Genomic DNA, 12,033 nt, shown 5'->3' with positions numbered 1-12,033 from the left:
TTGTCTGTGCTCTACCATGGCCAGACCATTATTTAAATATTTCATCCAGTTAATGAATAATTATTTAATTAAGAATGAACTTTTTTTTACTTTTTAAAAAAAGAATATAGCGTCGGTTGTTTTATAACAACAGTATTATAGTATTAGGTACATCGAAAAAATACGGACGGTGGAGCATAGATTATTTTTTTATTTTTTTTTTTATTGATCTAGTAATAACATACAACCCGGCATCTATGGCCATTAGTTTCAGATGAGGTGTAACAAAAGTCATTTACAATAGGTATACATTATGTTTGCGAATTCTAATAATTAAGAACAAAGGAAGAGTATGTGTAATTTTTAAATTGAGTTATATAAGTTAGTTGATTTTAGGAAGTCGATCATCTTGGCATTGTCCTCGGGTTCTGGTCCTAGTGAAGTGTCAAGTGTCGCGTCGATTCCTATCCTTTGTCTGTCTTGTTCGTACTTGAGGCATTCGGTTAAAGATAATTTTGTCTGTTGTCATATATAATAATTATGAATTTTTTTCCTTTACTATGTATGAAGCCTGAGAAAAATGAATCCGCGTAAACTGTTTTGATGGGAAAAAAATTGTAATTTATTCTTTAGAAATTATAGTTTTATATCACTTAATAAATTACCAAAATAAATTACTAACTATAGTCTGACTGGATAGATTGATTTAAAATAATTTAATTTTGTAATTTCTTTAAAAATACCATTTCTTAATTGTATATAGTTGATTAACCTAAGCAATTTTTTTTTTTACTTTATATGTAAATGATCAACAAGTCGAATTCGGCGCTAATTGGATTCACTATGCTATGGCCAACAGACTAGTGGATATTACTCATCGTCCTAAAATGCCAAGTATTATTGCGTCAACAACAAATGGATCAAGGATTCCATTTTCGTTATTACAAGTATGTCTTTTGATTGATTAATTTAGGCATATTTCACACCATCGCATTTCATATGGTTCATAAGCATAGATGTGAAATGTTATTATAATATTTTAGTATTTTTCATGTTTTTGCGTACGCCCCGTATTAACATATTTTTTTTTTTTTTTTAGGAAACTTATGGAGCATATATTACGTGTTTTTTACAACGATGTGAAGATTACTTTACTGGTGCCTTCATCTACCTCCTGGTATTTATAGTGTCGGCGAGCATGTTGAACTAGAAATCGCAATTTACTTGGACAAAGTACAAAATGCCAACACTCGTAAACTACAGCGATTGATTTTCAACTGTTAATTGTAAAGAAAGTCGTGTATTACCGGATGCCATAGCATGCTAGATATTGACCTCATCGAGCTGGGAAGTTAGGACGACAAGACTATTGGAGATAAATGCACAGAAATCGTATGAATATTCTTAAAAGATTCTTGCGTACCGTTTCCGGCAAAATGTTTGTGGAAAGTAGTCTTGACTCTTGAGTTCAGATTGACCATGATTTAAATTTATGCTTAATACGAAGTTACTCATTCGCTTATTTTTCAATAGCACTCGATGGAAAGCTGATGAGTTTAGCCGCGGTTCATGCACAGCTATTGGAGTTGGTTCTAGTCAATTAGATATTGAACACATTGCTCACATTGCATGTCAATAACAATAAAACTATTTGTATTGAATATTATAATTTATAAACAATTTTACGTAGGAGAAAAACAATTGCTATTATACTGTATTACACTGGATTGGTCGGAGAGACGAAAATAGCGCGGTCTCATGCCTCGACCGTAATGGGTGCAATACGCGTTATACATTAAAAGCAAGTTGTCTATTTTGTAAATAGAAAATTTAGTTGATCAGTATGACCGTATGTAACGTAAAACGGGTAATAAAAATGTGATTGTTACGAGGCAATACTATAGTGTTATTGTGATATTATCACAGATAAGATAATCTGTGATACAATGTGATATTATTTTGAATTTTTTTTTTGTAATCTTGTGTTATCACTCCAACAAATAACAATAACAGATTAAAATTCATCTGTCTTTAGTTTATAAACTGTTTATTATTATGAATTAGATAAACAATAAACATTGAGGCAAAACTAAAATCTAAATGTATCTACATCTGATAAACTAAATTAGTCCACATCATACGGTATCATGATTTATTTAATATTTTATTAACTAAGTATTTACTATTACTTAATTTACGTTCTATCCAAGTTTTTGATAAATTTTAGAATAGTAACAAAATATACTATGAACGCTCTTCTCTGATTTATGTTTAAAAACACGTTTTTTTAATCTCAAGAATTGGTTCCTGATTTTTCATACAATATTTTTATTTAATTTAAGTTATTTTAAATGTGTACTTTCAACAAATTAAAATGGAAATTGGAAAGCCAACATCATGGGTATTAAAATGTCTTAAAAATTGCAAAAATGTAACTTTAATTACATATAATTTAAAATCTGGCCCGGTATGTATTTAGTTTTTTAATATACTAGATGTGTTTTAAAGCACATTAATATAGAATATCATTTAAAAAAAAAAGATGTGTGAACACAACAAATTCTAAATTTTGAATTGTATGTTTATATTTTCAGAATATAATAGGCAGATCTTTAACCAGTGATATTGTGATAGCAAATGAGAATATATCTAGGAACCATTGTCAGATATGGATAGAGAATAATGAAATGCCAGTTATAAAAGATTTGGGTGTTAGTTAAAAATTATGTTTTACAAATTATAATAATTTTCTTTGATTACCCAAAATGATTCCAATTGCTATAAATTCTTGAATTTGACGTCCAACAATTATGTACACTGAATACCAAACATTATAGACAATAAAATAAACTGTCTTATTAAGTATAGACTCTTAAGCCTCCAATACACAATCCAGCAATTGCAGCGCAACGACTGTTTATGCAAACATTTTGATAGTTTAAGTTTGAGTAGTGCACAATGGTTTAAAACAAATATTGGTTGGATTAAAATTTTTTGTGTAAACATCAGTGCTTGACAAGTGGTTAGATTGTGTGGGGTCTTAAGTGAAATTTCAATTCTACGAGCTTTTATAAAGTATAAATCTTCAAAAATTAGTTATATATATATAGCAACATTTTTGATTATTGGCTTACCTTTTTTTAAAAGCTTGTAGAATCAAATTAAAACTTATTTTTTAACGACATATTTAATACCAAATACCAATGTCATTTTTTAGTCTCCAAATGGAACTTTTATACAAAATACAAGATTAGAAAGACTTGAAGAATATAAATTAAAAGACTCAGACCATATAATTCTTTCAAATATTCAAAGAGGCGTGACTCTTGAAATTTGTTCAATTGAAGAAGTATTTTAAATTATTTAAAAAAAATATTAATTAGTATCTTTAATAATCTTAAATGTATTATGATTTTTAGGAAGAAGTTAAACCTGTGCACCTATTGTCAGAAATGAATAATACTGTATCAAAGAAGCCAAAGTTAGTGGCCGGTATGTAAATTTAACTAAAATTAATATCAGCATAACAAACATAACATAACATAACAAATTGTTGTAACTGATATCATTTATTTATTACATTTGATTGTTTTAATTTCTGTATTATCATAAAGAAAGTTCTTGAATAAAGGTCAAACTTTTAATCGTAATTAGGTATAATATATGGATTTTCAAATTTAAATAGTAGTAAAATCTGAATAATCTAGTCTTTTTTGTTACTATATAAATGTATAGCTCTCATTAAAAGTTTCTTATAAAATATATATAATTTATATTAGTGGTCAGTAAACAATAATATTGTTATTTATTTATTTAGTTTTTTTGTTTTTTTAGAATCTTCCTCAAAAAACAATTTAATAGTTTCAAGAAATAATGAAGAATTTTGTACCGACTTAAGTTCTGCCCATATAATTACTAAGGAAAACAAACGCAACAACATTAAAGATGAACAATACTATAAAGATAGAGAACGTTTGGCAACTGAATGGGCTCTAAAATTTATGGAAATTTTAAATACTCCTGATTCCGACAGCGATATTGTATTAGAAAACAGCTCTGTGGCTGATAGTATAGAAGAAAGTTGTAACGTACAAGAAGAGAAAAAATTGGTACTAAATATTTAATTTAGAAACAAATAACTAGCAACATGTTTATTTTTCTTTTATGTTTCTAGTATAGTAACTCAATTCTGATTTACACATAAATATTTTGTGTTTCAGGTACTAACTCCTAAAATAGTTCAGGACGAAGCAGTTGTAATGGGTAAGTAGTCAGTATTTACCATTATTACTTTATTAATTTTTCTTAAGGAAGATAAGGCAGTTCTTTTATTTTTCCTCAATTTACAAAATATTGAATTGTTAGATGCACACATTAGTCAGTATATTCATATATTCAGTATTATAAAAGTTATTTTGAATGAAACTTTATAATAATATTAAATTTAGAGATGGTAAAATGGATTACAATAGGATTACCGATTACTCGTAATCTGGGATTAATTGGAAAATTAGATTAAATTAATTTGAGTAATCCCTAGTTTTCAGATTTGTTTTTTTTTTTTTACTGGATCCACAATATCTCTTAAACCGCTGATATAATTGGTTCATGTAGCAAGTCTAACAACCTGTACTATACTTTATAGAAATTATAATTAAAAATTTTAAATGTTAAAACAGAATATGGTATGAAATGATATTTTTCAGATTAAAGAAATAAATAATAAAATAATAATAAAGTTTACTATTAAAAAAAAAACTTATTTTATTTTAAAAATTTAACGAAATCATATTGTTGTAATATAAAATCTGCTTAAGCTTGATAAACTTTTTTGACGTACTAGGGTCTAGTACATTAATTCATTTTTGTAAAAATATTGAATATTCAGTATACTATAATATTACTATGCTATTTGCTTAGTTTAAAGTTAGTCAATAGTTTGAATTTTTAAGTTGGAAGGAAGCGTTGGAATAGACTACTAGTTTTACCTATCCTTGGAAATAGCTGCTGTCAGCTCTTAATATTCAGTTATGTATTTTTTTTAAATTGTGTTAAATCACGCGTGTATGAGCTAGTAACTAAAATTAAAACATAAAAAAAAAATTTAATCAATCCACAACTAAGCATAAAAAATTTGAAAATGGCATTAAAACTATTATTATTACTTTATATATTATAGGTATTATCAAAAACTCTAGTAATGCTTACGTAATCAATCAACGTATATATTTAAATTAAGTAGGTTAGGTAATTGATAGAGGTTGAAGTCAAGGCTTACACTATAGTAGTAGAGGTATAATTTTACTAACATTTATTTTTTTCATTATAAGTTAATTAGTAAAAATCTTAAATAGTGATAAAATACTTTAAAACATTTAACTAATAAACTGAATATCTGTTTAGAGACTTCAGCACCATTCTCCGAAACAATTAAAAATACTACAGGTATTATAACCGAAGATCAAGAGGCTGAAGATACTTATGAAATCAATTCTACAATGAAAAAAGATTTTTTACTAAAGGAAAATGTTCAATGCGCTCATAAAATGTATGGTCCTGATTCATTATACACTGTAAACTACAAGTATTTTCTTGAAGCTATTAGCAGTATTTGTGAATGGAATACCAATTGGTTACATGTAAAATAGCATTATAATTATATATTTATATATATATGTGGAGTATTCCTTAATCATTCACCATTTGACTGTTACATTTTGTTTACTCTTAGTCAAAACAATAAACTTGACAAAACCAATGTGTTGACCGGTTGTCCTCCTTTTCAATATATTTTACATATTTACTCGTTTACAAAAACCTTATTTTTAAGATATACATTGATAAGCCGGTCTGTGAATCCGCACCATACCACTTATAGATTAAATTGTAAAAATTGAGGAAATTAGTTTTAGTAACCGCACTAAGAGTAAACAAATTTAGCGAAATTCAAAAGTCAAAATGGTGAATTAGTTTAAGTGTGATACTCCATCTATAAACAAAATAACAATAATACCTTATTATAATTCATAACTTATATCAAGACTTTTATTTTATCAGGAGAGTACAGATTTTAAAGATAAAGATAGACTGACAAAACCATTGCCAAAAGTTAAAGATCACTTTGATAGTGTTCAAGATTATCTGTCAACTTTTAAACCATTATTTCTGTATGAAATTTGGATAAAAATAACTCAGTCCTACAATATATATAAAAGCCAAATTTCAAATTTAAGCTCTTGCATCTTTTATGAATCATCTAGGTAAATATTCTTATTATTTTATGTTTGTTAAGGCATTTTTATTCAATTTTTTTAATTTTAAGAACAAAATGTATCCATAGTTTTAGTCTGATTCATCATTGTAATTAAATTAGTTTACGTTACTTTCCTACTTTCAAATATTAATAAAATAACAATAAAAAGCTGTTTTTAGTTAAAAATGTTTATAAATCATACATGGGGAAAATACAATTATAAAAATTATGTTTTATGAGTATAATAATATATGTTGTAGTAACACGCCATTGTTTTCAATAAAAGTTAAATGTTTGGATAAAGAATTTACAACTTCAAGCAATCTTTTGGATTCAAACAATGCACCATTATGGTGTTTATCATGTGTTGGTGTGTTGAAGTGAATTGTATCATAAGTTAGTATTACATAATTATCTTTATAAATTTACAATTTATTTTAGGAGAATTTGATAAAAAAAATATACGACATGGCCCAAACAACTTAAGACTTCCTGATGTCGGCGATTTACTTTTACTTACAATGACATCTGATGACAAACTAATTATAAATACAAATGATTCAAAAACTTCAGATAAAAGAAAAAAAACTGTATTTTTTGCTTACACGGATGCAGTTATTTCAAATACATTTCAAAATAAAGGTATTTTTTTTATTCATTTTTATTTATTTATAATATAGTACATATTTGTGATTTTTTTTACAGAAGCAAAAAAAACTCAGATTTTATTTAAATTACTAATTACTGAGAAGTCACATTCTATCCCTAATAATACATTTATAAATTTTTTGGTAAGTTATTGTTGCATATTAAAATTGCATTTTATTATAAAATATTCTGCATACTAAACAATTATATACTTAATTTTTAATTATATAATATGGGAACTGCAAAAAGTGTTATTTTACCTAGGGCACTTGTGAAAAATGTTGGTTTTGGGGCAGTCAATGAAATGCAATATTTTTTAAAGGGGTTGTTGATACATTATATATATAAAAAAAAAAATTATTTTCAAATTTTTTAAGCTGTGAAGTATAACTATGGCATATTACCTAAAATATATTTACATTATTAACTACTGCCTTGCTATAATGTCACTTACAAAATCAATGAATTTAAAAAATACATTATTAATAATTTTCTCTGTTTAGTGTTTATTTCATGTGTGTCCTGAACTTCGCCTGTTTCAAGCAATATGTAGTATGAAGACATCACCGTTATGTGATGCAATTGTTATGCCAGCTTTATACAAAAATTCAATAAACAATTTCCCCGTATCTAGTTTATTAAATAACCCAGTATGTTTTATTATTAATAATTATTATATATAGATATACACTTTTTTCTTTTATCCCATACAGTATAAGTCAAAATATTATATGCATGCATATTTAAATAACTGTATTCATCAAGTCCGAAATATCTGTAAAATGAACATATTAGATGTATTTTGTTTTTTAGAATAATTTGGATTTCAATCAAAAAGGAGCAGTATCACTATGTACTAGGCTAGCGTTATCAGATAATCCAAATATTTGTTTAATCAACGGATATCCTGGTAAGGAAATACATAGATAGCTAAGTACATAAAAATTCTGTATATTTTTTTTATAAAAATTAGAAATTTTAAGGAACTGGAAAAACTCATGTAATCATAAATATAATACGATGTATCATGACAACAAAACAATGCAGTAAATATACAAAACTACTTCTATGTACTTATTCAAACAGTGCTGTTGACGAATTGGCTCAACGACTTTTAGACATTAAAGAAAAAAATCCCGGTACATTTAAATTTAAAATGATTTGGCTTTTCTTGAAAATGTTTTGTTGTAATGTATATGCGTGTTTTTTAATGTTACAGATTTAAACTTTGTTAAAATTGGACAAAAACATTCTTCGATATCCTTGAGTGCGTTAGTTAAACAAAAAATGGACAAATTGGATGAAAAAGTTTATGTTTGTTATTTTGCTTAATTTTTATTTTACAAATAATATATTAATACTTCAAGTGTCCTATTACAGAGAAAACACCATAAAATAAATAAAAACTGTATTTTAGTTACGATTCATTATTTGAAAACTTTCAAATGTTTTTTCCCAGGTCAAAAAGTTACTTGAAAATTTGAATAATACTTTAAGAGAAATGAACATAATAAAATGTCAAAATGAATCAATAGTGGATAGCTTATTAGAAAACGAAATTAAAAAAACAGAATCTTACATACAATGCTTATCTTCTGTAAGTATAAAGTATAATCATATTTACAAATCACAGTGATTTTGGATAGTTTTGGTTTTTATTTTATTTCTAATACATTTATATGTATATACACATTAAAAAAAAAAAAATACTACCATTGATTAAAAAATACACAGAGAGTAGTAAGTATGTAGTTTATCATCTGCCCGTCTATAAACTATGATGAGCAAACCTCTGTTGATTGTGGGAATCTTACATAAAATTGGTGGCTGTTCTTGTATATAGCTTTGCTTATCTGTATGTTTTAAAGTCAGTGGTATTATTTTTGCAAAGTTGTATTTAATACTTTTTACTATGTTTTTTTTAGGAAAAACACCCATTGAAGAAGATGCTTATAAAAAAATATCTTGAAACTGAAATCCTTAGCTCTGCGAATGTCATTATTGCAACTTTAAATTCATGTTTAACAAAACCAATGGAAAATTTATTTATGCCTTCATATTTACTGTAAGAGACATTAACCAATATATTAAATGAAATATCTTAATACCGATTAATATCCAAGAAATATCTTAATACCGTCTTAAAAGCATAATTTTTTTTTTATGATATTTATATTTAGACAAAATAAAAATCATGATTATTTTACATGCATTGTGGAAGAGACTGAGCTGAGTTTTGAACCATTAAGTTTATTACCTGTATTATTTGGAATCAATAAGATAATTTTAGTCGGAAATTGTAAACTTCAAAATCCAATAGAACGAAGTGAAGCAAGTATAGTTTTATAATTTTAAATTGTTAATTTTCTTAATGTTAATTTTTATAGTGTAATAAATTGGTTGTTTAAAAATGAAGTACAAAAAAATTGAGAAATAGAACCAAGGTATTGAAAAATAAATTTAGATGTATGCTACTTGCTAGTTGCTAGGAAGGTCAACAATTGAGTACCAATATTTTTATATTTTTATTGAGGAAAGTTATAAATAAAGTCATGGGAATGTGATGAGTAAACAAGGAAATAATAATGGATTGAGATATTTGTGGAATGAGAGGATTTGGCTGAGGGTGTAATGTGTTCTATAACATGTTCATCAACTAATTTGAATTTTTTTTTTTATTTAGACTACTAATGAAAATGGCTTGAATCATTCACTAATAAAACGTTTAATTTCATGGCATAATAAAAATATTGAGTCAGATATTTCGAAAATACCAGTAATTACGTTGGATATGCAGTATAGAATGCATAAGGAAATTAGTAATTTTCCATCTCGGTACTTTTATAACAATGCAATCAAGAACTCTGCGACTGTACTAAAATCCAATCGACCACCTTTACAACCTTACCTGTTATTAGATCACACATTTTCACATAACATTGCAGAGTAAGCACAGAACAACCAAGTAAACATTTATAATCTAGTAGACATCTATTGAAGGTATATGTGTATAATGCATATATAATGGCATGTAATATTCATTTTCCTCAGTAAGACATTTAGTTAATAGCTGGTGTTATTGATTTAATCTAATAGATGTCTATTAGTGGTCTAAGTATCTACTGGGGCAATAATTAATTAGTTTTTATAAAAAAAAAATTAATTCATTACAATTTAATTTGAACACAGTGATATAAACGAGAATGAAGCAAAACTTATTGCAAATATAGTAAAAGTATTAATTACAAGAATTCAGAATTTAAGTATAACAATTGCAGTATTGAGTGAGAACCAACATAAAACTACAAAAATTATATTTAAAAAAATGTAATTATATTTTTTCATAATTTATTAATAGTTTTTAGTTATTTTGAAATTTTTTTGGTGATAACTGTTATTTATGTAGATGTTCCGAGAATATATTTTCTCGGCCTATCTAATGTGTATATCACAATAAAATTGTATAATATTAATACTTCAAGTACTGTTAATAAAATAGAACTATCTAAGCTTTTATAACTGTTTAATAAGTAATTTACTTTGTAAATTATAGTTTGCCAAGCAGTTTAAATGAAAGAATGACGTTTCAGATTTTATCTACTAATTGTCTGTATGACACCGAGTGTGATGTACTAATTATGTCTACTGCATGCAATTATAAACTGTTCATTGATGAAGCTATTTCGTGCACTGCTTTAACACGAGCACGTCATTCTTTATTTATATGTGGAAATTTTAAACATTTTCAGGTAGTTTATAAGATTATTTAATTTTTAATTATGTTTAAATATTAATTTTTTTTATTTTATAGACAAATCCGTTTTGGAAACATTTAGTAGCAGATGCTCAAGAGCGAAACTTAGTAAGACGTATTTATGAAAAAACTATGTATAACTTGGATGACTTACATAATGTAATAAAACTTTAACTTTTTTGATAATGTCTACTTAGAGAGTATAATATTATTCTATAAATTGTTATTTTCTGTTAATAAATTTGTAATATTAATATAAAATATTTGTATTGAAAACTCAGTTGAAAATATTCTAAGCATATTAAAAGATGCTACTTAAATAAATTAGTTTTTATAATCAATTCCTTTTTAGTTTTGCATCAAAGCTAAAAACTATATTAGGCGCTTTCCCCCTTCATTTAGTGGCCTGTTAATATTTCGTTTATAGTAATAGCAATGTTGTAAAGTATTTGAGTGCTTTAAATACTTTTGTCAATATTGATACTTTAAATACCTGTACCTCAGAACCCAAAAAACTTAAGGCAACATTTGTCAGGATAGCATAAAAACGAAAAGAAGAATAAGTATACATAGGTATATTAGCAGAGTTCTTAATGGCCTTCTGTTAATATAGCTTAATGCAAAATTAGACCTTTTATTTAATAAATAGTAACATATTGAACAGAGAAAAAAAGCAAGAGTAGTTTTTTTTTAATTGCTGGAAAAACTGTCTTTTAGCAGATTTTGTAAATTTTATTACAAACACATTATTATTATTATTATTATCGTATGGTATTTAACAAGCATTACAACTCAATAAAATTATTAACAAACACTTAATAACTTCGACAAAAAATAAAAAGTTATGGTAATATTTTTATGGACACCTATTTAGAGTGATCTCATTTAGTTTTTGTACGTTTTTAAAGGTTCAATGCGTTAGCCTAGACAGTAAGAACATTGTTTATACATACTGTGATATATACTAATGGTATTAGTTTTGCAATGATGTATTTTTTTTTTGTTTCTAAAGTCTATATAACTTTTTCTCCTGAGGAACGATCGAATCACTCAATTAGCCACTCTATTGATCTGTGAAAAAAAACTAATAAATGTACATATTTTTAAATTGAAAATTGCGACACACTGTAATTTTTTTCAAAAATAGTCAAACTGGTTTTAAATTTGAAAAGAATATTCTTTAAATATAGTACTATCGATAAACGTTGACAGACCAAAAAAGTATTGTAAACTCTTTACCTTAGAAGAGGTGAAACTTTTTCCTGTATTTTTGAATTTCAGGTTTGAAGTTTCGAGGATTAAGGTCTAAAAAATTAGTCTAAGGGTAGATCTAGAATGGTACAATAACATATAGTATCCTCGAAACATCTGTGGTCAAATAATTTTGTTCAAATACTAT

General features: G+C 26.1%; 1 protein-coding gene across 4 annotated transcripts; it reads left to right on the top strand.

Annotated features, from left to right (window-relative positions):
- Nucleotides 1-1,980: 1,980 nt before the first annotated feature.
- LOC126846220 (probable helicase senataxin) lies at nt 1,981-10,831 on the top strand. Of its 4 annotated transcripts, XM_050585482.1 has the most exons (22): nt 2,154-2,446; nt 2,574-2,690; nt 3,197-3,328; nt 3,399-3,471; nt 3,814-4,088; nt 4,200-4,242; nt 5,383-5,618; nt 6,037-6,239; nt 6,493-6,602; nt 6,674-6,874; nt 6,938-7,023; nt 7,384-7,530; nt 7,694-7,790; nt 7,864-8,019; nt 8,100-8,194; nt 8,340-8,477; nt 8,806-8,945; nt 9,061-9,211; nt 9,564-9,826; nt 10,070-10,207; nt 10,434-10,629; nt 10,692-10,831. In XM_050585482.1, exons 1-22 carry the CDS (start codon nt 2,354-2,356, stop codon nt 10,806-10,808), a joined length of 3,207 nt encoding a protein of 1,068 aa, XP_050441439.1. In that variant the 5' UTR covers nt 2,154-2,353; the 3' UTR covers nt 10,809-10,831. The 4 variants fall into 4 exon arrangements, with proteins under 4 accessions (XP_050441455.1, XP_050441464.1, XP_050441447.1 ...); XM_050585498.1 differs by lacking the exons at nt 2,154-2,446; nt 2,574-2,690 and adding an exon at nt 1,981-2,121; XM_050585490.1 differs by lacking the exon at nt 2,574-2,690 and having other exon boundaries at nt 2,153-2,446.
- The last annotated feature ends 1,202 nt before the right edge of the window (nt 10,832-12,033 follow it).

The sequence above is a fragment of the Adelges cooleyi genome, unplaced genomic scaffold (genome assembly GCF_023614345.1).
Source record: "Adelges cooleyi isolate 19-005CV unplaced genomic scaffold, UGA_ACOO_1.1 ACOO_flye_CR_arks_rails_tigmint_CR_PRNA_108, whole genome shotgun sequence".
NCBI classification, from domain to species: domain Eukaryota; kingdom Metazoa; phylum Arthropoda; class Insecta; order Hemiptera; family Adelgidae; genus Adelges; species Adelges cooleyi.
The sequence above is the reverse complement of the archived record's forward strand: the minus strand, read 5'-3'. Positions and strand labels throughout refer to the sequence as shown.

What these genes read in the sequence shown, in the direction of transcription:
- LOC126846220 (XM_050585482.1), top strand. Translation starts at nt 2,354, where the DNA reads ATGGAAATTGGAAAGCCAACATCATGGGTATTAAAATGTCTTAAAAAT. An exon ending in ATACATTTATAAATTTTTTG is followed by an intron (nt 7,024 to 7,383) that starts GTAAGTTATTGT and finishes TTCTCTGTTTAG; the next exon opens with TGTTTATTTCATGTGTGTCC. An exon ending in TTTTCACATAACATTGCAGA is followed by an intron (nt 9,827 to 10,069) that starts GTAAGCACAGAA and finishes ATTTGAACACAG; the next exon opens with TGATATAAACGAGAATGAAG.